General features: G+C 38.1%; 1 protein-coding gene across 1 annotated transcript; it reads right to left on the bottom strand.

Moving 5' to 3' along the window:
• Positions 1–166: 166 nt before the first annotated feature.
• Positions 167–26231, bottom strand: LOC140231021 (epithelial sodium channel subunit alpha-like). The gene is made up of 10 exons (XM_072311174.1): positions 25898–26231; positions 25369–25606; positions 20538–20647; positions 8510–8673; positions 6885–7098; positions 5152–5224; positions 2685–2742; positions 1895–1965; positions 1371–1450; positions 167–321 (listed from the first exon to the last, which is right to left on the bottom strand). The coding sequence occupies exons 1-10, from the start codon at positions 26229–26231 to the stop codon at positions 167–169; spliced, it is 1497 nt and encodes a 498-aa protein (XP_072167275.1).

Here is a 26231-nt window from a genome sequence, read left to right as displayed (position 1 = left end):
AAGTAATATTGAAAGACCGACGACATTGATAACGTTACTGTACCAAAAGAAAGTACATTGCCATTATGATATCTCAAGCATTCATCAGAAGTGAACTCAGTACTTTGTTTTCAGCTTTTTAATATGAACAAGAGCAGTGAGAACCAGTGCACCCTCCTTGTAAAAACTATGTTTTAATGGGATGAACGGTGTTCGGGCAGCACACTTTCTTCAAGACGATCTTGCCAACCCTCATGATGAGGAACATGACTTCGAATACGCTGATGAAAGACATGCCTATGTAAAGACCCATTAGACCGCCGACGCTGCCAAGCAGACTCGCTAGCTGTTATTAGTAAGAAATCAAAACCATTTGTATAAGAAGCTGTATTGTCGACATGATTTCAATCGATGGCAAGTAAACAAATCAACCATATTATTCATCTGACGCTTTGGTTCCTATCGCTTGTGTGTTTGAGTGAGTGAGTGTGCGTGTGTTGGCGTGTATGTGTTCAGTTTTGTGTTGTTATTGGTGGCAATGTCGGTATCTCCAGGGTCACCTCCCTGGTATCTCAGAAAATTATAGAGAGAAAGAGGGGACTTTGTTACGAGGAAAACAGGTTACGGTGGCGATGGTGATGGTGGTGGGTGGTAGTGATGATTGTGGTGATGGTAGCGGTGGTAGTGATGGTTGTGATGATGGTGGTGATGGTGGTGGTGGTTGTGATGGGGTGGTGGTGGTGATGGTGGTAATGGTGGTGATGGTGGTGGTGGTGGTGGTGGTAATGGTGGTGATGGCGGTGGTGGTTGTAGTGGGGTGGTGGTTGTAATGGGGTGGTAGTTGTGATGGTGGTGTGATGGTGGTGGTGAACGGTGGTGGTGGTGTGGTGGTGGTGGTGGTAGTGGTGATGGTGGTTGTGATGATGGTGGTGGTGGTGATGGTGGTTGTGATGGTGGGTCATGGTGATGGTGGGTCATGGTGGTCAGCTGGTGGTACGTGGTGGAATGGTGGTGGTGGTGGTGGTGGCGTGCGTGTGTGTGTGTGTGTTTGGCTGTCTCTGCGTGTGGGTGCAATTTCTTTATTGTCATTGGTGGTACTGTCGCTGTTTTAGAGATAGAAAAAAAGAGAGAGAAATAAGCTAAGGGTGTCGTATAGATGAGGAAGTTCTCACACTTTCGCTGTTGGGATTATGACAAAAACGCGTAAAACGGAAATTTCTGTGTCCCTCTAACTGGGTTGAAGATGTTATACCAAAAGACGACGTTAGGGGAATGCATTTCTCTTTTATTTTCTATATCATTAAGAGCTTATACAACCCTTCTAAAAGATATTTTCCTGAAATGATCTGAGTGACCAACAATACTCTGTGGGTTCTTTGTTCTCATCCAACTCACCGTGTATACGGGTATCTGTTCCACCCGTTCGTAATTCAGTTCTTCGTAGTAGATTTTCACTCGAATGAAATTCTTCCTGAAAGATTAATGGAGACAAAGAAGCATAAGCGTCAAGATACCCTTCGCTTTCACGCATCCTCCACCTCTTCGTTGATATCACCACGACCTGCCATCAAAGAAATCCTATTTTATTGCCAAGGAAATTTCATGATTATAGTAATTCATGACTTAATTCTCTGCGTTTAATTTCTGTGTTTGTTCGTTTGTTTGCTTTTATGTTTTTTCTTTCAGTCTTTTGCCATTTTGAAAATCTGTCAATAGAGGTGCAGCGAATTAAAAAAAAAAACTTGGCTCAGGAACATCCCCATTCATTCACAGCACTATGGTAATTACGTGAGATAAAATTCAATGTCTATTAAAATAGAGAATTTCGCGCCATATACTGATATAGTCACGATCATCAGCTAGACGTAACATCAGCCCCCATGACTATGGCTGTATCGGCTGTAAGGTAGCATACCTGGCCAGGGAGCTGCTATTAAACAGACGAGCTGCCGCGGAGCCGGCTGGAAGTCTACTGGCAAGGTGTTCCTGCGTGGGGAAAGCAAATATGGGAAGATACTTAAAACAGAACGAAGCCTTCAGACGTTATTCATCACGATCTTTACATCATTATTCGCCATTCCTGCAGAAACAATATTTGATCAACATCAATACACCAGTGAATATCATCTTCAAAATAGTTGACGAAAACAATCTATTAAGAATTTTGTTTTATTACACATTTTGTTATGCGGTTAGCGTCGAGTACGTGAATGAAAGAATGGATGAATTGATTAATCAACGAATTGATTAATCGATGAAACTAATTAATGAAGGAACGATTGAGTCAATCAATTAATTCACACATCAATCAATCAATAAGTCTATCAATGAGCAGATTATGTGTCTGAATCCATTGACAACCACTACCGAAACACTTTATTGCGCCAAGACAAGCAGGCTTCAGGCAAAGTTTCGACGTGGCTTGCCTTTTATGACCTCCGTAATTGATGTGATGCACATATGAATAATATAGATAATATTTACCTGTCCCGAATTTTGATCAAGTACACACACACTCAAAAAAAAAAATAATAATAAAACAATGAACTCAGTATTTCACTGGTACCGATGTCTACCTCAAATATCCAATCCTGAATTTTCCAATCCAGATGTCTTGATAATAAGTCAATATTGTATTTAGCAATAAAGATCGATGACACAGAAAATGATAAGGAAATGGAGATACATTAGAGATCAATCTTTACCTCGTATCTTTCCGAGGGCCATCCCATGGCAGAGATTGTCTTCAAATACTTGGTCTCACTGTTAATAAATGAAATTAGCATATACAGTATCACATAATGTCACATCTTTTAAGACACATATGAATTGCATCATGGTAGTGAGAACATCCAACTCGAAGTAGCAAATACAATATTGCTTTATCTGGCGTGTTCGTTTTCTTTCGACAAGCCAAGTAAAAGAAAACGTTTGATTATCTTTTCACTGGTGATGATTATGGTTACGGCTGCAATCGCGCCTTTCACTTTCCTTCCTTATGTGCACCAAAAGTATTTATATTTGTGATATTCTGTTCAGGAACAAAACTTAGAATGCATAATACTCTTGGATAATTCTGAGTTTTAATTCTAAAAATGAAATGCACAGTAGATGTTAAAAGTTATCTGCTCTGCGTAGGAGTGAACACATACATTGTTTCACATTGTGTCAAAATATAAATGGCCAAATGAAACAGTGTTAGTTCCCCCCCCCCTTTTTTTTTGCGTGCTAGGTACGGGGGGGGGGGGGGCGGTAGAGGAGAGGGAATGACTATCGTTTTTTAATGCATCGACCAAGGCTAATGATACGACAAGGAGGGAGCAAGTGGTGTGCTAGTTACATAATAGATAGAGATTGGTGTAGTGACAGTCGTTAGCGTTTTTGTAAATATCAGTTGGATTAGAAGGGGTAGATAAAAAAAAAAGTTTTAGATTTTTGTTTCAGTGAAATGGCTTCGTGTTTCTACAGCCTATGAAGCCCTTTAGAAATCGAAAATAGAAAATAGAAAATCAGATCACTGCAATGACCTCTAAATATTCGATTTTAAGTGAATATGGGATAAAGGTAGGCCCTATAGTGAGATTGATGTAATTGAGTGGACTAAGCATTATCATGATAATAATTACAGTCTCGTTGGTGTTTGATCTATCATTACCACCAAATGCAAACGAATGGGCCCAAGGAAAAATACGTCTTCTCTTTTTTTTCAATAGTCTTTAAACAATTTAAAGGAAGATGAAACCCTAATACACATATAGAACAAGTGAATGCAGCAATATTAGAAGAACACCCCAGCGAATTTTGGGTTGAAGAAAACCGGATAATCTGCTGAAAAGCTATGAATATTCAAAGTTTCTATTATAGAAGCCGCCATCTCTGGATGAGATTACTATAACAGTTCATGACGTCCCTTGGACAACGATATAAGAATATAACAAACTCAAAATGTCATTGTTTTATGAATAGTTTATATTTGATCTTCTTGACATACGTTCAGGGTAATATAATTTCCCCTGCTATCTGAAAGTTTTCTTTCATTATGCCAGAAAAGTGAAAATGTATTGAATTTTCTTCGTATTTTCTTTATACCGTTGTCCATGCATGACGCCACAAAAATCTTGTTGTCGTCTCATCCATCGATGGCGTCACCGACACTACAAAGATTCATAAATTTCCAGAGAACTGTCTAATATTTTTTCCCAAACTTCGCTGATATTTTCTACTGTAATATTGCTGCATTCTCTCGATCCACATTGGGTTTCATTTATTTTTCTTCAAACAGTGATGATTTGGCTATAAAGGTTTGTAATCCAAACAATGCGTCTCATTTCTTTCACAACATGCTCGTTTGGAATAAGGAGAGCGGTGAGAAAAAAATCAAAGAACTTTAACCTCCTCGGTAATATGGACCTACGCTATTACGAGGTTTGACGAAAAATACAACGGATTATTACCTATACGAGGTAGTTTTGCGAGGCAATTGCAGTTGTTATTTTGCAGGGTTAAAGGTCAGCAGTAGTTATTTTGCAGGGTCAAAGGTCAACAGTCAATATTCGTTCGTCTTTTGCCTCTGCCGGTTTTTGCCATTCACTTAACACAGGGAGGTGGGAAGAGAAAGAGTGGGTATCTCTCTCCCCGACACCGCAGAAGAACGCCGATAAATCAGCTCATACAAGGTCGACCACTTCCAGCAGCACTACGCGTCAAACAATGACTAGTCCATTTGTGCTCAATAATTGCACAGTGACCATCAGTATTAAAACTCCCCAAATTTAAACAGAAGTAAAAATAGAGTGTAAAAGCGTTCAGATGTTTGAAGTTCGCCTGTTACAACTACATATGTATCTTTGAAGTTGGAGTTGAATGATGTACATTGATGAACAATCTTTCAATTAATTGACATGTGGATGATCCACAGGTAGTCAAATGTGGCTTGATCTATATCATAGTGTATAGCCGTATTCACATATTTTCCTAATTTACCTAGGGGATAGGTAATAATAATGATATTGACTGGCCTTGAGGGAGATACCAGATAAATATTGCCCGCACTGAAAGAATATTGCCCTCGTCTTCGACTCGGGCAATATTCTTTCAGTTTGGGCAATATTTTCTGGTATCTCCCTCGAGGCCAGTCAATATCATATAAATGTAGCTTCACAGATCTCTTACCGGCACGGCGATGGACACGAACACGTGAGGGCGTCGTCGAGGTATCGTTCAGCAATATACTGTCTGCACCATTCTGTCGGGGAGCAATACGTATCACATCGGATTTCGGATTTCATTTTGATTGTCCAATATAGAACATTATTTCTGTTAGCATTTCAGAATACAATTAATACATATCTATATGCATGCATAGGGGAGACCGGGTCTAGTTGTTACAATTTTCACATTTTTAGGTCTGTACAAAAAACGAATAGAGGAATCGGCTTCATTTTTGCTTTGAGGATACCTTATTTCCTCCTTTAATTAAAAACAGTACAAACTTTGGAAGTCCAGATAATATAAACAAGATATTACGTAATCAATAAACACAACATTTTGTAACAACTTTCCCCGATGTTGGGGTAAGTTGTTACAGCACATGGGGTACTTTGTTACACGGTAGAAAGTCAACTCAAATCGGGTAATGCAGATCTGACGTGTTAGGTAATTCTTAATATTGACCTGTCTGGGTGTGCATGTTAGCCTATGCTGGGGTCTATGAGTGTGTTGAGTGTGTGTTGGTGTGTGTGTGTGTGTGTGTGTGTGTGTGTGTGTGTATAACCATAAATTCAATTGAAAGTGCATTGGGGTAAGTTGTTACATCACTCGATTCTCGACACGGGTCAAGTTGTTGTAACAACTTGACCCAGTGCGTCTTCAAAAACTTTTCACACGTGTGGCCAATAAACAATCAAACATCACGTGTTGCTACTTTCACCAAAAGACAGCCAAAACACGCTTCTTTCAACCACATACTCATCACTTACTGGAGAAGAATGGATTTGGTGTAATAAAGAAAAATCGAATTTTTCAAAATTTTACTCGGAGAGGTAAAAAAGTGTTTTTTGGACCTATCTTCTACATGTGACGTCCAGGCAACGCCAGATTTCGCACGCAGAGATCGTTGGCTATACGTTTTGATTTGATATTACTTGTAACGTCCTCTTTTGATCATAATAGAGAAAAAATGACAGTGTAACAACTTGCCCGTGTAACAACTAGACCCGGTCTCCCCTACATACATAACATACAGTTTTCAATATACAATTATACAATCATAAACTCATAATAGAGCAAACCAATGCATGATTACTGGTTAATTTATTTATTGTAATTCATTGAAATTCAAAGAAGTTGAAAACGTAAAGCCGTACCTTCATTGACCTGTACCGGTACAGGTACAGGTAGGGTACAAATACCTACCTATACGGATACCATGGGTATATGTAACAAAAATACTGGAGTATAGAAATTCGTGACTAATTCTATCAGGGAAATTAATCCCCTGGTACTTTCGTCAGTCCCATTCCGTGATCACACTATTCAATCACTCTTCTTTATAAACATATGCCATGAAAGATATAAAATTATAAATTAACAGTCGTGCCGAACATTAATACGAGCAATAACCTCATCCCCCATCACATACCCTCTTCTTTCTTCATCCCCCCCCCCCCTCCTCATGTTTCATTTCTCTCTCTTATCTTACAAATTATTGCACCCATCACGATGCTACAGTCTTATTTCTATGGCTGTAATTCTGCTATTACTACTAGTTCTACTATTACTACTCCTCCTCCTTCTCCTCCTCCTACTACTACTGCTACTCCTACTTTCACCAATATCTTCAGCATCACGTAGACTTTTTTGACGCTGTATATCTGTATAAATAATGATTATGACGGTTATCTTACGCTGTGTTTCGTTGAGCACACTACATGTATTGCTCAGGTTCGCCAGCAGCAGGGGATTGTCTACACAGCCGCAGAAGCTGTTGAGGTGAAGTTGGAAGCACTGCTTTCTGCATGCCGCCGAGGAGTATTGGTACAAGGAACTCGAGCTGAAGTTCGTGTTCCGGCCGTCAGTGGTGCAGTTTCCGTATTTCCCGCCGAGACGTTGTATGTTCTCCTACAGATATATGTTTGTGTAAGGCAAGATATATGAATTGTGCCTCAAGATATATTTCATGAATGTGACAAATTTCAAAATTCACGATTGAAGTAGAACGTTGATAAAGGAGGTTTTTATGCTTGCAAACAACTTTAACTATTTTTGAATGAATTCAAAGGCTAACAAGTGATATCATTCATTCATTCATTCATTCATTCGTTTATTTTATCTTGTCACGGTGCCGGGCTCAGCCGGAGGCTGTTTTTCAGCCAGTCCTTGAATTAAAAATACACAATACACAATGAATTGTACAATACAAAAGTTACATAACTGAAAATGAGTAAAGAAATAAATCAAAACAAAACCGTCAAAAATAAAACAAAACAAAACAGCATAACAAAAGTACAAAACTTAAGACCTACAATATGTACGGAATAAGATTATCAAAAATTATACAGAATTTAAGATAATTGTCATAGTAAGATACACATATGAAATCAGCTAATTGCAGACTGATCCCCCACCTCGCCCACTTATTTATACTAATCTCCGGTGTTCATTAAACTCAAATGTTTGACGTTATGAAATTATTCACCTGTCTCCTGAAGTCGTTCCAACCAAGCCCTTTTATCTCATTCGTTAAGCTATCAAGTCTTACCCCACTAGAAAACAAACTTTTTTTTTTTTTAAATTCAGTACGGACTTTTGGTAATTGAAAATTGTTCATTTGGTGTCTAAGGTTGTGCTCATTATTCTTAAATTGAAAAAGTTTACAAACAACATGTGGTAACATTTCATATGTGATCTTATACATTGTATAAAAAGGTCGCTTTTCCTCCCAATTTCAAGTTTATCAATTTTCAGTTCACGATATATAGATTCAGAGGGAAATTCCCAGTTTACGTCAATAACTGTTCGAAGGGCACGATTTTGTTGCTTTTGAAGTCTGTTCTTTAGTCCTATCCCCATAGTCCCCCAGACAATATCACAATGATCAAATTTAGACTGAATTACGGACTTATAAAACACCAATGCAACCTTTTGATTTATGAAAACCTTAATCCTCTTAAGTAAAAAAAAAATGTCCTTATTCACCTTTTTAATAACAGATTCTGTTTGAGCAGTCCAGTCCAGGTGTTTGTCTAACATAAGTATTTACATTTTCGTACTGCACTGAATTTGTTTTTGTCCTATAAAACGCTTGGAACAGAAGCTTGTTTGATTCGTTTCCTCGAACCTATCATCATAAATTCACATTTATTCACATTCAGTGCTAATTTGTTATCATTAAGCCATACATCCACTACTTTATCCTTCTCATCATATTATTCTCGATTCTTTATTTATATTATTTATATATTATATCACGTGATACATTCTCCCATGAATCATGTGACCAGTCACGTGGATCCTGATATACAGTACTCACTTGGCGGACACCGATAGAAGTTGCCATGCCCGTGGGCAGGTCCACGGACTCGTCCTCGGGGAAGGGCATAGCCGCAGGGTCGTGGACCGTGATTTTCGCCCCTGTCTGTGGCGCAAGGATTCCCAAATACTCCGGTTGCTCAACGAAAAGTGTCAGATGAAGTCCTTTAGTGAGAAGATTGATGAAGTAAGATGGAATAAAAATAGGACAGCTTTAATCTCAACTTACTTTTTGTACATACGCCTACTCTTGTTACTCCTTTGCAAGAGTAACAAACTTTGTAATCAAACGAACAAACACACGCACCGGTCTGTCTCTCCTTCAGGCAGTAGAATCAGAACAAAATTTTCATGTTGACACTTTTGTAAAATAGAGAAAAAGAAATAATTGGTCCCTTTACTCTCTCTGGAAAATGAATACGAATAATTGATGACGCAAACACACATGAAGATAATAATGACAAAGCAGAAATAACCTAACACTAGCCCTATATCTCCCCCTTAAAAAAAAGAGATAATAATTAACTTGTTCAGTTTCAGTTTCAAGTGTTCAAATTTATCACTCTTTATTATAAACAATGTAAACTATAAACATACATATAAACAAATAAACATAAATGTTGGGTGTGCAAGACATATAACAGTATATTCTACAAGAGAAAGACAATATAGACGATATAGAGAAAGACAATATACAACATAAGAAACAGCCAATTGGGACACAACACTGAATAACGAACATTATACATACTTGTAATGAAACACTCTGAGATTGCCCAGATTTGTCTTGTGGCATCTGGGTGAAACATTCTTAAGTGTATATTTAGAATCATGTTTGGGGCATACATTACTTCTTTTCAGGTGGTAAAGAAATATTTTACGACGAAAGATCTTCGGGCAAACCAAAAAAAAAATTAAAAAAATTGAATTCTTAATTGTATGATTGTTTCAGACCGATTTCAAATGAGTCTTACACACTAAGAAAAAATGATTCATTCTTGCACCTTTTAAGGGTGCAAAGTGATGTCACACTGGTGGCTCCCTATGGGTGTTATCTTGCACCCTCGAGAAATGGGTGCAAAAGTGGTACCTTGCGCAAGGGTATAACCTTGCAACCTGTGGGTGCACCTTTGCACCGCCAAAGAAGGTGCAAAATTGCACCCTTTATTGAGGGTGCGAAGTGGTTCCCTTGGGTGCATATTTCCACCCACACTAAGTGGTGCTAAGTTGCACCCTTTTCTTGAGGGTGCATCTTTCCACCCACACTAATTGGTGCTGAGATGCACCTTTCTTGAGGGTGCGATCTTTCTCCCTTTAATTTTCGACGTAACTTTGCACCCTCTCTTGCCTCTACTTTTGGTGCAACTTTACACCTTTCGTGAGGGTGCAAAGAAGCACCCTAAGTTCCAAGATTGTAGCCTCTTTTGAGGGTGCGATTTTGTGCCATATATATAGGTATAATGTTGCACCTATGTGGTGCTTATTTGATCCATGACTGCAGCAAAATTGCTTCTTTAAAGGAGCCAGTCAGTGTCACTGTCTACGCCTTTAGAGGCGCAATGTTGCCCAGTATAACCTCAAGTGAACCTTGAGATTACTGGGCAATATTGCGTCTCTAGAGGAACAGGCAGTGACACTGATTGGCTCCTCTAAAGAAGCAATTTTGCAGCAGTTATGGATGAAATAAGCACCACATATTTGCAACATTATACCTATAAGGTAAATATACTTAATATACATAACAAGGTACAATTTGGTTACTTAACTACTTTAAACCTTGAATAGTGCGAACTAATGCAAGCCTGTTTGCTCAGTATATCAAACTTATGCTGTTGTTGCACTCTGCAAAGTAAATAAGATTGGTGTAATTTGGATCCTGTGAATCATGAAATGTGTGCGTGGAATTTGTGAGTTTTGAAATGTTAATGTAGAAGTTAACTTAGAGTTGTGTTTGAATGACATACTAAAACCAAATATTTACCCAATTACCTTTCCAATGAGGTGAGCACTATCACTATCTATCAAACAAACCCTCTAAGCAAGAGCATACATCTGCATGAAGGAAGAGGTAAAAATATGATATACATTTGTCTGGATACGTTTTATTCAAAACGTACTTGAATACGTACTTATTCACATAATCTATAAGAATAAGATATGCTTTTTGCCAGTACACAAAGCCTCAAAAAACAAAAGCATGCTACGTACATTTCTAAAGTATGCACCATATCTAAAAAAAAAAAAAATGTAAGAGGATTTAACAAGTTGTTTGTATGCATTCAAACGAATAGGCCTACATATTTCCATGCGTACAATATTCATGTAACAGTGACGTCATCATGAATCATCAAAAAGATATGTTTCCAGCATAGACATGAATTTATCTAAAATTTAAAACATGTCTTACAATTAGGAGTTTGTTTTATAATGACGACGCCAATTGTCTTAAAGTCCTTATCACGACATGTCTTGGGGTTCACATTTATTTAAAACATGAGATTCTTGGCACTTAGATTACGACTACAATTCATTATGGTTTAGATACTTAACTGACATACGCATACCATATTCAGGTATACGGGCATTTCGATGAAAACATCTAAATATAAGGTATTATGATATGAAAATCAAACTTGATACCAGCCCTTATGGGCTACCAATGGAGACTAGGCAGAATCGCAGTTATCATGGTTATGTATTCAGATTTTGTTTTGGGTGATCAATTCGAGTCCCTCGAGCTGAGATTCCGGAACTGCAATGAGCAAATCATCATAATGACTAACAAAGTGACTGAGAATAATACATGCACCAGTTTCTGTTTCGTTGTTCTATACATAGAAAGTTGTTACGTTTTCCAATCCTCTGTAGGCACACAGGGATTTGCAGATCACCTTTGGCTATAACGCCATGGTCGCGTGCAAAATGATTGCAGCTTATCTAACTTGTAGTTTCCGAATAGGGGACTACCGTGCTTATACATATTAATCGGATGATAGACCCCGTCAAAGAGTAAATTGCGGATATCGTATACCATTGTCAAATCCACTTTTTGTTCTGTACACAGTTTCACTGGACTCTTATGAACCACTTAAGCATTACCAAATCATGGAGTATAAGAATAATCTTAAGTCATTTCCTTGAAACGGCTATGAGCGGGAACAGTTTGGCATCATACATGACTAAATGCATGTATTATACAAGGTTTCAGGACACTTTGAACCGTGTCCCCCCCCCTCCCCCCCCCTCCCCCCCCCTCCCCCCCCCAAAAAAAAAACCACAAAACAAAACAAAGCAAAACAACAACAACGAGTGAAATGTTGTATACCCTAGGCCCATTAGTGTATGATCTTTGTCCTTTGAATACATTGCCCATATTTTTCAACGAATAGGCATCTGGATGCAACGTAGGTATATATAAAATGATTTTTTTTTAAAGGAAAATACATTTAACCACTTCAGAAATAACTATGGAACAAATAGCATAATATTGACACGTTCCCTTATTCCTAAATGACGTGACAGAAAACTTTCCTCACCGAAATCATTCTGTCGTTATTCAAGTACAAGACATTGGTGATTATATACCTAGTTCGATTAAAAGTATACATGGAGTCATTGCAAAAGTATCTAATGAATAGCATGCTTCAGAACTACATCATTGTCATTTATTCTATGACGCTAATAATAAAGTAATTGTTCCGCCATACTGCCTGGCAGGTTGTAGTCCTCCTACGACGTTTGTTCAGCAAATAAGGCACAAAATAAAATTTTGCGAATTTTACACGCTGTTGCCAAAGTATCTAATCTTCTTTACCACTATTCTCAGACATAAGGTATGCTGATGCTGTATGAATTAGAAACGGAAGCTTCACAAATATTCACCATCTAACAAGGTAAAAGCGAAGTGAGGTCTTGCCCACATATCGAATTTGTGATTACACTGATTTTCAAATGTAAGCTCATTGACCTTTTGACTGTTGACGGAGTCGGACTTCACCAATATCAACACTTGACAGCCATCTTTAGATGTTCTGGGGAGTGAATTTGGTGGTCATATAGCTCAAAAGTGTGGAAAGTTACTAAAAGAACACCACAATACTATGTCGACAGTGCTTACAAGGTGAGTTGCAAAGAAAGAGCACGAAATGACATTGTAGAATTTGACAATGACCTAAAATATTTGACCTTGAACGCTGGCACCCACAAGGTGGTAGAAGTAACTTCATCCAATCGTATATACATATGCAAAGTTTCATTTGGATACCATAAACAGTACTTAAAGGGGAATGAAACCCAAATGTACCCGTGGATTGGAGCAATATCATAAGAACACATATGTGAACATGGAAAATCGTATGATCCAGTGGAAGTTATGCATTTTTTAAAGTTTCAGTGTCACTTTCATGTATGGAAACGTATAGGCCTATGAAGAAAATATCAAGGGAATTCCATAAAATCTGATTCTAAATGAAAAGTACAAATTGCCTCCACTTATTTGTCGTTGCCATAATGTTAAGGGTAATATTACCCCCACCCCCTTCTGGAAGAAGTTAATCAAGTGCTCCTTTTGTAATGCTAGAAACGTGAAACTATGCCTATTTTCTTTACATTTCTTTATATAATTTTCCATGGTTGACGTCAAAGATGTAGCTTTCTCATCTCGTAATGGCGGCACTGAAACTCTAAATATATGTGTATATATAGCTCTTCAACGGATTTTCCGATATTCCTCAATTTGTGACGATGTGTTCAACTGCTAAAGTAATCTCCCTGCATTAACTTGTCCACTTGTACTTTTCGTTTCATTTCCCTTCGTGATACAACGTTGCCATAATCGATAACAGACTGATGTACGAACGGAGGGACAAGCTGAACAACATCATTTCTCTGGTGACAATTCCTTGTAAAAGTATACACCATGAAAACTTTAGGCTGGTAAACTATATCAAGACAATTATTGAACAATATTGTTAATGAAATGCAGTAGGTTTTTCTTCGTGATAGTTGCCTGTTCAGATCAAGGCTTGCAATGTACTGCTGAAGTATGCATCGGGTGTTTCTGCCTTGTCTGGGATACTGAAAGCCACAGAGCACAGAAGGCCGGAAACATTGTAGCGAAGGAAGACACGATTGTATACAGGAATTCGGGCAGATTTCACAACCATCCAGCCAAATAGTGCGCAGCATTCACAGTGAAGATTGTGGGATTTAGTCCTACCAGGTTCTGAAAGAGATTTTGGCATGAATAAATAATGACTGAATAAAATTTCGAAGGAAATAGGTCGTTTACACTATAGGCGGTTTTGTTGCTTACATAAACTAACAGGTTGCAACTATGATCATTGACCAGAAAATGGAAAATTAAATTGATTGCATAGATCTACTTCAGGTTTCTAACGACTTTTGCTGAAATAATGAGAAATGGTTTTGAAATAGCTGCGATATCCAAAACAGAGCAATAATAATATAATATAGGACTCACTGTTTATCACGATCGCTGCGTTTTATTTTGTTTTTGGATGGCTCATCCATTTCAAAACCAATTTTCATCAAATAATCTTTAGAATTCCTCTTAGAATGGCATACTCTCTATTATTTCATAAGTAGGTTCTTGGTATATCACAAAAAGTTAAAAGCCCAAATCCTCACCTCCACCAATACTATATCATCCCTTTAAGCTTTGATATTGGTTTCTAAACAAATCCGGTCGGATAGATTTATTTCAGCTCTTTGTCATATAAGTAAAACATGATAATGTTGCAAAGAAATATTCCTCTTATATTTCTAGTCAGAAAGCAGATGGAATTCCCGTCTCCCATAAAAAAATAAAAGTGCAGCACTTACTTTGTCACAGACATACAGCATGTCCTCTCCAGGCAGACGGGGAATTAGGAGACAGCATGCCGACATCACTAAGTTAGAGCTGAAAAAAAAAAAAGAATAAATGTGGAATAGCCTGAGGAAAGTCATGTTGAAAAGAAAAATCTGGCGAATTTGGACTGAGATGAAAATACACACCTTTTATGTAGGCCTGCATACATTTATGACATAGGGCATATTCAAATATTCCCACATTTTTCCTGACCAACTCAAAGTCTTCATAACATAAAATAACAAAGTAAGACAACATCAAATTACATGCAAATTTAACATCAGTTTGCTGTATATTTTACACAGTTAGGAAAGGAGTAAGACTTATAGACCTCAGCCATTCAGCCGTTGCTGAGCTTGCCACAGATGATGGTCCGGGTGCTGGCCATGGCAATGGGTGTAATGATGCCCATTATGGTTGACACCTCTAATCCTGCTACCACACACACAAAAAAGAGAAAATATAGCCCCTCTACTTATTCATAACATTGATTTGATTTACTTTGATAATACTGGTTACAGAAAAGAAGATTACCCCCCCCCCCAAAAAAAAAAAATAATAATAATAAATAAAATAAAATAAAATAGAATAAATAATATATAAATAAATAAATGTAAAAAAAAAAAAAAAATGAAGATTCTTGCGGGGTAGAGATGCTGCCTGTATGAGTTACAATCCATCATGGAGTTTTCAGGAAAAAGTCCAAAAAAAAAAAAACTGAGAAGACGTAGAACGGAAAAGGCAAGAATGAATGATCGCAATGGTCCACTTGAGTAACATATCTCTCGATTATAGATGGTATCAAATATTGCACTATAGTCTTATCAAATTTTCCGCAACCCACTAAACGTTGGCTACGTTATAGTAATCGATAAAACTGCGTTCATGTGTAATAATACGCTTTAATATAATATACTTCACGGATATCACATGCTGAAAATCTAGATGAATCAATAACCTGAAAATACATGTATTACGGATTAATCCATTAATGAAACTTACATATTCTGTTGAGGAATCACTCTTTCCTTCAGAATTGCATATAAGTTTACGTGATCAGGAGAATGCGCGCAACTTCATCATATTGTATCTTGCTTGAATACCTGAAAAGGAAAATCAAGTGTCATGAGTTCAAGGCCACTGTTCATGCGTGTGTAATAATTTTGCAGAAGAGCTAACTTATGTAAATGTGACTACATAACTCACTCCATGGCAGCTTAATGTATAGTTCAATTCTTATGCACTGCCTTGCTGCATACAGGGTGAACTTAAGTCTACCACTAACACTACCTGACTACAGAGAATTATCCCAGCATAAAGATAAGCGTGCAATGTTTGCCATTGTAAGTTTAGTTAGTACACTAGTCTATTTATCCATAAGTTTATCAACAATTATTCATCAACTTCAGTTCCCTTCCTTTTATTCGTTATTAATCAAAATAGTGGTATGGCACGACGCGATGTATTATCCTTGGGGATGTGTGTTTGTGTGTGTGGGGGGGGGGAGGTGGCGTAAAGGTTATGTTAAGGATACACTTCCTATAGGAATATCCGATTCTACGTTTTCTTAACTATTTGGTTTTGTTGTTGATCGGTAAATATAAAGAATTACTTGAAATTGTGATTATGTATGTGTTCACTGTATTGTGAGTATAAATTATGCTTGTATAATTGTGTATGTAGTGAAAATTGTACCATTTATAATGTGTACATGTACATGAATATATGTGAGTTTATGCATGTATGTAGATATTCCTATGTGCACGCCCATGTACCAACAAAAAGAATTTCCTAAATGAACAATAAATGAATCTGAAATCTGAAATCGGAATGCCATGACGTCTTTAGCAAGACATTTTATCGCTAAAGCTGCTCTAATTCCACAGAATGGTTACGAAACAAAACAAAATAGAACAGAAAACAGCACGCATAAAACTAGCCAGTTTTCAGAATTCTAATATGAACATTTTAATATTACTGCCTGCAAGCCTACATTATAAGACATGGCTATACAACCAAAAACATAACAGATACAAGAAATTTGATGAAGGGTAATATCGAGAGTAAGGCCTTGGTCGAGAACATTGAGGATATTTCAAATCATGCTTCACGATGATGTTTTAACTCACCATTTTCCACGTGGTAGGAATCTGCGGGGTCTTGATATTATGAAGTGGACAAAATAATTTTGAAGTCAGAGTTGCAGTAAGCCGCTACGAAAAGCCTCAGAAGAGCTGATCTGCTATGGAAATGGAATTTGCGCTAGATGCTCAGCTCAAACACGCATGAACGAGCTGTACATTGAGCCATCTGGGAGTCAACTTATGCGCACATAAGTTTGCACGACTCAACAATTCATTGAATTCATTAATCATGTTCAAGAAAAGAATGAACATGCCCACACCAGGTGACCAAACTACTGGGTCCGTGAATTGACACTCTAGGAAACATCCATGTCATTATTTTGCATCGAATGTATTCTATGGATTAATAGGCGTTAAAAAAAAAAATCCACTTTTGATTCTTAATAATTCAGTAACTATATATCAGATAACACTATCATTGATATGGGAGATAGTTGTATAGTGTACAACTTCGTTGGAGGCGGTTTAAAACACAAATCAGTTTCATGAAATCCATGATTAATTTCACAGTTAGGTTACAGATTTTGCTCTATTTCCAACCCTCTGTACAAAATTTTTCACTTTGCACAGGGGTCAATGGGTGTGTTTGGGAGTATGTGGTTAACACCCTGACAATGGTGTTGAACAATAGCCAGGGTTTTAATGCTTTATTATTTATTTATGAGAAATTCCACTATCACAGCTAGTCTTTATTCATTCTAAAATGTGGTGTTTGCAAGCACACGGAAACATGTGCTTACATTTTTCATGTGCATGCATTTTACCCTTAGGCTTTACCGTGCATGAATCCATGAAAAAAAAAAGGGGGAAAAAAATCAACCCTTACAAATAAATCGTGTAGTTTGCACCCTTATATATCCGCGAGTTTGCTCTCTAAATGAGTTTAGTTTATCATTTCCTTTACGTTCACTTAATAAAATATGCATACATAAAATGTGACAATGGTATGAATAAAATGACAATGTGACAAACAAAAAAACAAAGCAAACAAACAGCAAAAGATATCAAGTGAAGGGGTGAGTGAGAAGGCAACTGGCCTTATTCAAAACTAATCCCGGAAAAGTAAATACATTGTATATACAGCGAAAAACATTGGCACACACACACACAAACACACACACACTCACACATACACACACATGCATACACAGACAAAAACATGGACCAGCGCATATTAGCAATACACAAGATGTCATTTTCACAAACACACCCTATCTTGCTAGTCTCTTATAAATTCGTAAAATGATATTGGTAACTTCCAGAAAACCTTTCAAGTAAAATACGTTTTAAAGCTTCCTTAAAACTTTGTACCGTTTTCTTACATTTCACATCAGAGTGGATGGAATTCCAGATTTGAGGGCCTTGAAAAAATATTGACTTTTTTTTTCTATCCCGAGATCGAGTCGCAACGAAAATCTTTAGCGTGTAGTAGGGTTTGATTCCATCATCGCACAGTAAGCATGCAGGGAATGCTGTGACATATTCCATTTCGATTGGTCAATACCAGACGAGCAGTCAAGTATTCTTCGTTAGCTTGTTCGCAGACCCTTCCATCAAAGACTCAACTTCATTTAAAAATGCTCCGATGAATGATTATAAAATTATGGGAGAACATCAAGTTTTATGATGTCTTTAAAAAAAAACATGTACATAGTAGCACCACGACGGTATGCAATATTGTATTCAAGTGTCGATCAACACCATATGGGTCTTTCTTTGAGACTTGTTATGGGCTCAATATTGCACCTTAGCAAGAATGAACCACAAACAGGAAGATATGTCTTTGTAATGGTAATTACGTTTCGACATCCCAACCAATAAGAGATAGGTTAGGAGAATGTTAAAGACACGGAGATACACGAATAGAAATTGCTCAAAAAAATGAAATAAAACGAACATTATTCTAATAGGCATGCCTGGGCAGTAATCTGATGTTTCTATTGATAGAGAATTCTATTTGAAGATTCATATCAGTTTGCTTTGTCAGAATCATGAGGAAAAGTGATAAAATAAACCGGCTATCCAGGGTACAGTTTAAACACTTTCACATGAAACAGCTTTGATTAACACTTTTGCACAATAATATTTCTGTTCAGAATTGACTTTTGTTTTATATGTTTTTATCTTAAAGTATAGGATTTCATTTGAAGCAAAATATAGCCAAAATTACGTAAACGTCCACAATGAATCTTCAGATTGCTCAGTGAGACGGCGGCATCGAATCCCGATCAGCGAAGGCACAAATGCACCTGTGGAATTGTTTTGTACAGCAATGGAAATCTGACGACTATTTGAATAATTACATCCAGTTGGAACTTCATCTGTTAAACCTCCTAGGTTATGTGTACAATGTGATTGGTCAATACCAGACAAGCAATCAGGTATTCTACTTTTGTTTTTTTTAGTAGACCCCTTTCATCATGGACTCAACTTAATTTGAAAATATACTCTCCATGAATGACTATAGAATATGAAAGAAATTTAAGTTTCCTGATATCAAAAAATATATGTTCATAATATCAGCACAAGGATATGTAATATTGCATTTTAGTGCCGAGCAACACCATAGGATGGCCTTTGTTTTGAGACTAGTTTGGGGCGTAATATTGCACCGTCAATGACCGTGGCAAGATCGAACCCAAAATGAACCATATAAGAAGCAAAGTTCCACCATTTTCTCAAATCGTGTAGTTTGCACCCATTTTCGCGACTTCGAACCCTTCTAGCTCCCTTATTGAACCTTTTTTTCTTAGTGTGTACTATACGAATGCTTGAAGTATCAATAATCGTGTTGTGGCAATAGCATCTTTCCTATAACCATGTGGTATAGATTTAATGTTAACCGAAGATGAAAGGAAACTCCGCGACATCTCTTCTAAGGCTTGACTGAAAGCAAGCGTGGTGCCTCTCGTCCATAATTGACGTTTTCTTTTTAATTTGGGTCGTTTGCTCGTTGTCTGGGTCAACTCTCCACCTGAGAAGAAATACCACATACACGCTCGACAATAGATCCACTTCACATTGCTTCACATGTAGCAAATTGAGCAGACGCACGGTGTTCATACGCACTTAAGTAAACATAGCCCCCTTTCACTAGAGGGGCTTTAAAGCTGTAAGAGCATTAGGCTGTTGCTTAGCAACGTAAAGCGAATCCAAGTCCTTGTTAGGCAAAGGTTGGTATGCTGTAACCGGTAAACAGTCAATAGACACAATAATGTCACCTTCCCTTAGTGAAAGTTTCACGAAGTGTTGAAGGCGTACTGCATCAAAATCTGATACATTTACACATTTATTATTATGCATTGCATACCCATGACATAATGATTAATGTAAAGGCCATATGGGAAAGAAATGGAGTGTGACGAGGACGTGACTTTCAAATATTCCTCCCTTTCGTGTGAATAAAAAATAAAGATATAAAAAGAGCGAAAGTTGAGAACAACGTTCGTCTCGCACCTCATTTCTTTTTGTAATACTAAACAGGGAATATCGTGAACGTTGAAGTCTAGACCAATTTCTCACACTATCATTTTGTAGAGAATTTATATAAATATATGTATATGTATATATATATATATATCTTTATATATATATGCATTTATATATTTCATATATATATATATATATATATATATATATATATATATATATATATTCAATTATCATCATTATTATATACTTGCTGTTTAGCATGATGTAGTCTGATTAGCTATTGTTAATGTCATTGTCAAAACAACTGTACGCAGTGTGGATATCATTTGCCCACGTCAAAATGCATGGTGCAATAACCATGATAACAACATAACTGTTCTAAATGTGAAAGTGAGTGAGTGATCTTGATCTTAATGATGAAAATGATGGACTGAATATGGTAATGATAGATATCACGAACAGTAGCCGTACTATACATTACGTACAATAACGTTAACCTCAAATAGCTCCCTCCTTTGGAACGTTCCCCACACTGAACCCTACACACAACAACAGAAGTATAAATTAATCAGTTTTCTCACCGTGCAGTGCCCCGGTTTTTCCCGTCATTCTCGCTTCCACACCGGCTAGCGCCGAATTGAACGTGAAGCAGTTTCCGAAGTATCGATTCTGCCACGTAATGAACTCATGTCTAAAAACAGAAAATGAAAATCTATCAATACAGAATCCATCTAAATCAATCAATAATGTAATCGTAGGCTTTGGCAAATACATTTCTGTTATAAACTGGAACAACAGATTTCCGTGTCCACCTTAGGAACACCTAATCCATGAACCCTCCCCCCCCAAAAAAAAAAAAAAATCACAATAGACAACAAAACAACAGTAGAGGGAAATACAAATTACTCAGATCGTAAAAAAAAAAACATTAACAATCAACAACCGCAGATTGCCATACTTTAGAGGCCTCACAGCCTTTCTGTTTAAATTTGGTGTCAAAGAAAAATAATGCATAATGAATCAGCTACATAAGGCGACGAAGTTGATATACATGTACTTCCAAGCTCAATGATGTCACTGACTTTGTTACCAGATTTCATTTGATGCAGACATGTTTCTCTCTCAAAGGTCCTGTTTACCTTTGGGAGCAGTAATTAAAAAAAAATGTTCAAGATATCACATTTGATGCATCGTAATTATGTAGGTCTGTTGTATCACAAAACACCCTACCATATAAAATAGTCCGGCAGCCAAACCCTGATTTTGGGGCTAAGGTTGCATTGGAATGTTATAGTTTTTTTTTTAAGTGATATTCAATGTTCAGACCTTCTATTTCATCAATCCACATGCTGGAGCTCTGTCAGCATTGAGCAATTTGAGATATACGCGGAAATCCAAGATGGCCGCCGGCGGCCATCTTGAAAATGCTATTTACTTACTTTTAACCCCCTAGCACATCCAAAATGGGCATTAAAGGTTTTCAGGGATGGAGAATTCAAATCTGAGGTTAGTTTTAGGATATTACTATGTTCTGATGTCTTGAAATAAAATGGCGTCCATTTTTCAAAATGGCCGCCATTAACATGCTGTAGTGTAGACTATGTAGAATCGCGCAAAGACCTGACTTATCATTTAAGTTTTCCCCTTTTTTTTTGGACAAGGGAGGTGCATAATGTAAAAAAAAATATATGAAGATTAAGGCATAAAGCTTAGATTCATTAATAAAAACAATACAGGTTAATCCTGTTATAACGAAGTCGCTTATAACGAATGACCGCTTACAACGAAGCAATGCTAGCTGAAGTACAATGAAATTCGCTTATAACGAAGTATTTTATGTGATCCCAAGCATTTCGTTAGAACAGGATTCGACTGTAGCATTTTCAGAAGTATTTCAAAATAGTCATGTTGCTTTTCTGTATACATTGGTATACACATAATTTCAAGGTATCTTTTTGATATGATTTTTTTTAATACTTCTGTTCTGTAACGGCTCATTATTCTTGTCACAATGACCAAACGAGAGAGGCAAGAGATATTACCAGCCATCCAGAAGAAACAGATGAAATAGATGCATAAACAATATCTTCAGGAAAAAGACTGATATTCAGGAACATGATCCATACATCTGAACCAAATAAAGTAGTAGACAAACTTAAATATTTGGTTATTGCTAGAACAGAAGATCTGTTTTATCATCTCTGCGTGTTGCAATGTAACCAATGGTGACACTACAAGGGAACAAGCACTTCATTCAGGTAGATTGTTATTCATTCAGGTAGGATTGTTGAATTGTTTCACGCTACTCTTCAGCAAGGACAGGTCCTCCAACAGCAGGGTGATGTAAAAAAAAAAAAATCTTCAACAGTCATTAGGGTTCCAGTTTGATCATTATATTGTATCACCCAAAAGAGATCACTTTCAAAACAATCAAGAAGTATTTAAAAAAAAATCACATCAAAAAGATACCTTGAAAACGTTTTTCAGTTTGGGGGGGGGGGGCTGCGAGACCGGGGGGGGGGGTGTCAAGGTCATGCCGCCCCCCCCCCCCCCTTCTTGGGGGGGGGGGGCTGTTACTATGTGAGGGAGCCAAGCGACCGAGCCAAGCGAGCCGAGCAAAAAGAGGGGGAGGGTGTGTCCCACTCCCAGGGTGAGAACTTTTTGCATTTTTATGTTGTATAAATGGCGCAGTTTGATGCGTGTTTTTGCGCGTCTTATGGACTTGAAACGGCCACACTTGTTTCATTAAGATAGCAGGATATTTTGATGTGGATTATTATTGAACAACTTGCCTATAAAGACATTAGTGGTAGCATTTGAATAAACTTCTTGTATTAATTATTACAATGAATTTCATGAACGCTGTCTGTTGTAAAGCAATCAAACAGAAAAGGCATGCACACGTCGAGGGTGTACATAAGGGATATTTCTCCTTCCACAATGAGGTGGTTTTACATTTTCAGACCTGAAATTCAGCGATCTGGTGCAATCTTTTGTTGCAATACTTGGAGTTTTTTCTAGCTCCCCCCCCCCCAAAAAAAAAAAAATAATGGAAATTATTAGGGCTTTTTTCAGGGAAGTGTTAATAGCAAAATCACGGGATTTAGCTATTATTCCGCATGTGCATCACCTGTGTGTATGTACAAAGTCTAATGAGGTAGAGGGGGAGGGTGTGGGAGGAGGATGCCCCCTCCCACTCGACGGAGCTATTGAGTTTATAAGATTGAAATAAAGCGATCTGAAGCACACTTTTTGTGGGAAATTCGGAAATTGCCATTCCCCAAAGTGTACTAAGTCTATAGAGGGGACCAATCAACGGGAGGGTGGCAAGATACCTCTCCCATATTCGAGGGAGGTTTTTTTTTTTTTTTTCATTTTTAGAACTGAAATTCAACAATCCTGCGCACACTTCTGTTGGAATATCTGGAAATTTGTCAAATAGAGAAGTGCAAGTCTGTAGAAGGAGACGTAGCAGGATGATGTGGGAGGGGATAAGCCCTATTCTCCCTCTTACATGAGGGAGATTCTGTATTTTCTGATTGCAGTTAAACGTTTTTATGCACACATTATGTGGTATATATTTGGAAAACTCGAAGTGTAGCCATAGTCTACTTGTTTGCACGGGAGGGGGGGGGGATGGGGAGAAAGCGTGGGAGAGTGCTATCCTCACCCTCTCCGTACAGGGAGATTTTGCCTTTTTAAAATTGAAATTGAGATCTATATTTCGTATTGGCATATTTGACGGAATATTTGGGAAAGTAATTAAAAAAGATGATCGGGGAAACCGAGAGAGGAAAGGGTTGATTAAAAGGGGATATTCCCCTTGTACATGACGGAACTTTTGATTTTTTTTTTGGAATGTAAGTGATAAGTCTTGTGCACTCAGAATTATTGAGAATCTTAAGGGGGCGACTGCCCCCATCCCCCCCCCCCCCGCTTTTGCTATGCTGGTGCTTAGATGGGAACTTTATGTAAGGGCGGAATCTTGGTATATTCATGGGTATTTTGATTTTTTTCCCCGATTTTTTTTCCTGTTTTTTTTTTTTCACGAACCAAAAGTGTGTGTGTGTGTGTGTGTGTGTGGGGGGGGGGGGGGGCCTGGGGGGCTGCAGCCCTCCCCCCCCCCCCCCCCCCCGGTTCCGCGGCCCCTGTTATACTACAGTCGAATCCTGTTACAACAAAATGCTTGGGATCACATAAAATACTTCGTTATTTATAAGCGAATTTCGCTGTATGCGAATCGCTGTGCTATAGGTTTGTATGTACAGAGAATCGGGACTTCAGCTAGCATTGCTTCGTTGTAAGCGGTCATTCGTTTTAAGCGACTGCGTTATAACAGGTAACATGTATTATTTTTTTTTTCAATGAATCTAAGCTTTACAGGCCTTAATCTTCATAATTTTTTTACATTATGCACCTCCCTTGCCCCCCCCCCCCAAAAAAAAAGGGAAAACTTAATGATAAGTCAGGTCTTTGCGTGATTCTACATAGTCTACATTACAGTATGTTTATATCGCGGCCATCTTGAAAAATGGCCGCCATTTCATTTTAAGACATCGAAACATAGTAATATCCTGAAACTAACCTCAGATTTGAATTCTCCATCCCTAAAAAACATTCAATGCCCATTTTTGATGTACTAGGGTGGTTAAAAGAAAGTAAATAGCATTTTCAAGATGGCCGCGCCGGCGGCCATTTTGGATTTCCGCGTATATCTCAAATTGCTCAATGCTGACAGAGCTCCAGCATGTGGATTGTTAAAAGAGAAGGTCTTAACAGTCAATATCAATTTAAAAAAAACTATAACATTCCAATGCAACCTTACCCCCCATGGCTGCCGGACTAAAATGTTCACAATAAAGCCTATATAAAATATAAGGAGATATCAGTATTTTTCTCATTAAACCATAACTGTAGACGGTTTAGTCTGGAAGCATATTTATTATAACTATTGTTCACATTTTGTGTATTTCAATATACTTAACATCGATTATATGGATTCAAATTTTACAGTGGTTGTTTCTATCCCTAACTCACACTTGAGAACTATTTTAAAGCACTAATGCTGGATTTTTGTTTCATCTGCAGATGGTAAATCATGATCAATATTCGAATACTCCCACCAAATGTTAGCCTCTTATGTCTAACTTTAATGATTATACACACGTCATGTTTGTTTTTACGCGATGATTCGGTTCTGTTTAGAGAAACAAAGACATTGGAGCTAAATACTGTCTAAATACTGGTTAGTAATAAAGTTTGAGTAAAAATTAGAGTTAGGGTTGGGTTTTTAGGGTTAGAGTTTGGGGTAGGGTTGGGATTAGGTTCGGGATTAGGCCCAGGGTTTACCCAAGGGTCTTGGGTAATTGCCCAGGGGGTAATGGCGATAGACATTAAGAAAGTTAAACATACGTAATATTGCACTGCCGCTGATCGAAGGTACATTGTATTACAAAGTCTTGAAGCTGATGTCCGTAGTCCCGAATTTCTTGCTGCGTTGGATTGACAACATCGAAGAAGTCGCTGAAATCATCTGCCACAGAATGCGAGTAGAAGCCAGGCCAATCGTTTTCGTCCGTCACCGTGCCCCAGTTCTCACTCTCGTATTCGAAGTCGGTGACCTCGTTGGAGATGTACCACGAAAAGGCGTCTGGAGAAGGCTGGCTTCGCTTGGACCTAGCAAGTTCGGCGAGTTTTCTCGCAGTATCTTTCTTTTCTGGCTTGCCTCCTGACTGATATCCCAGCGGATCCTTCTCAAGCTCCGAAAGACGAGCACGATGCATCGAGTTCATACTCCTCTTCTTACGATTTCCACTGGCAGACGATGTCGAGGAGGATTGTTGTGATTGAGAAGACGATGACGACGGCGACGAAGATCCGTAGCCATTAAAAAAATTGTCGGAAAACCACCAGGAGTAGTCGTAGTCTGCTCCGGACACACCGCCGTCAACCTCGATAAGGCCTTCGAACCTCGTGTCGATGATTTGAGATCTGCGCAGTTGGTTTGCGTTGCAGACCGTCACCGCCGGAAAGACCAGTCGTGACTGGCTGACGATGTCAATCTTCGTCGAGTACGGGCTCTTCGAAAAGTCTCTGAATATCTGCGAGCCTTGCAGGATGAATATGGTCAGAAATGCAACGCAAATGAGGATCCAGCATAATCGAAAGAGAACGTGTCCCCCGTTGACAATGTACTGGAGGCCGTGGATGGTGGTCGCGTTGCCGAAATCCGTCACGGTCTCGGACAGCGAGTCGGTCCTAGGCTCATCAGCCAT

This window comes from Diadema setosum, chromosome 7 (assembly GCF_964275005.1).
Source record: "Diadema setosum chromosome 7, eeDiaSeto1, whole genome shotgun sequence".
Lineage (NCBI taxonomy): Eukaryota > Metazoa > Echinodermata > Echinoidea > Diadematoida > Diadematidae > Diadema > Diadema setosum.
Note: the sequence above shows the minus strand (reverse complement) of the source record. Positions and strands in the feature narration are given on the sequence as shown.

What these genes read in the sequence shown, in the direction of transcription:
- LOC140231021 (XM_072311174.1), bottom strand. Translation starts at nt 26,231, where the DNA reads ATGGCTGATGAGCCTAGGACCGACTCGCTGTCCGAGACCGTGACGGAT. An exon ending in CTTCTATCGGTGTCCGCCAA is followed by an intron (nt 7,099 to 8,509) that starts GTGAGTACTGTA and finishes ATATATCTGTAG; the next exon opens with GAGAACATACAACGTCTCGG. An exon ending in GATACCCGTATACACGGTGA is followed by an intron (nt 322 to 1,370) that starts GTTGGATGAGAA and finishes AATAACAGCTAG; the next exon opens with CGAGTCTGCTTGGCAGCGTC.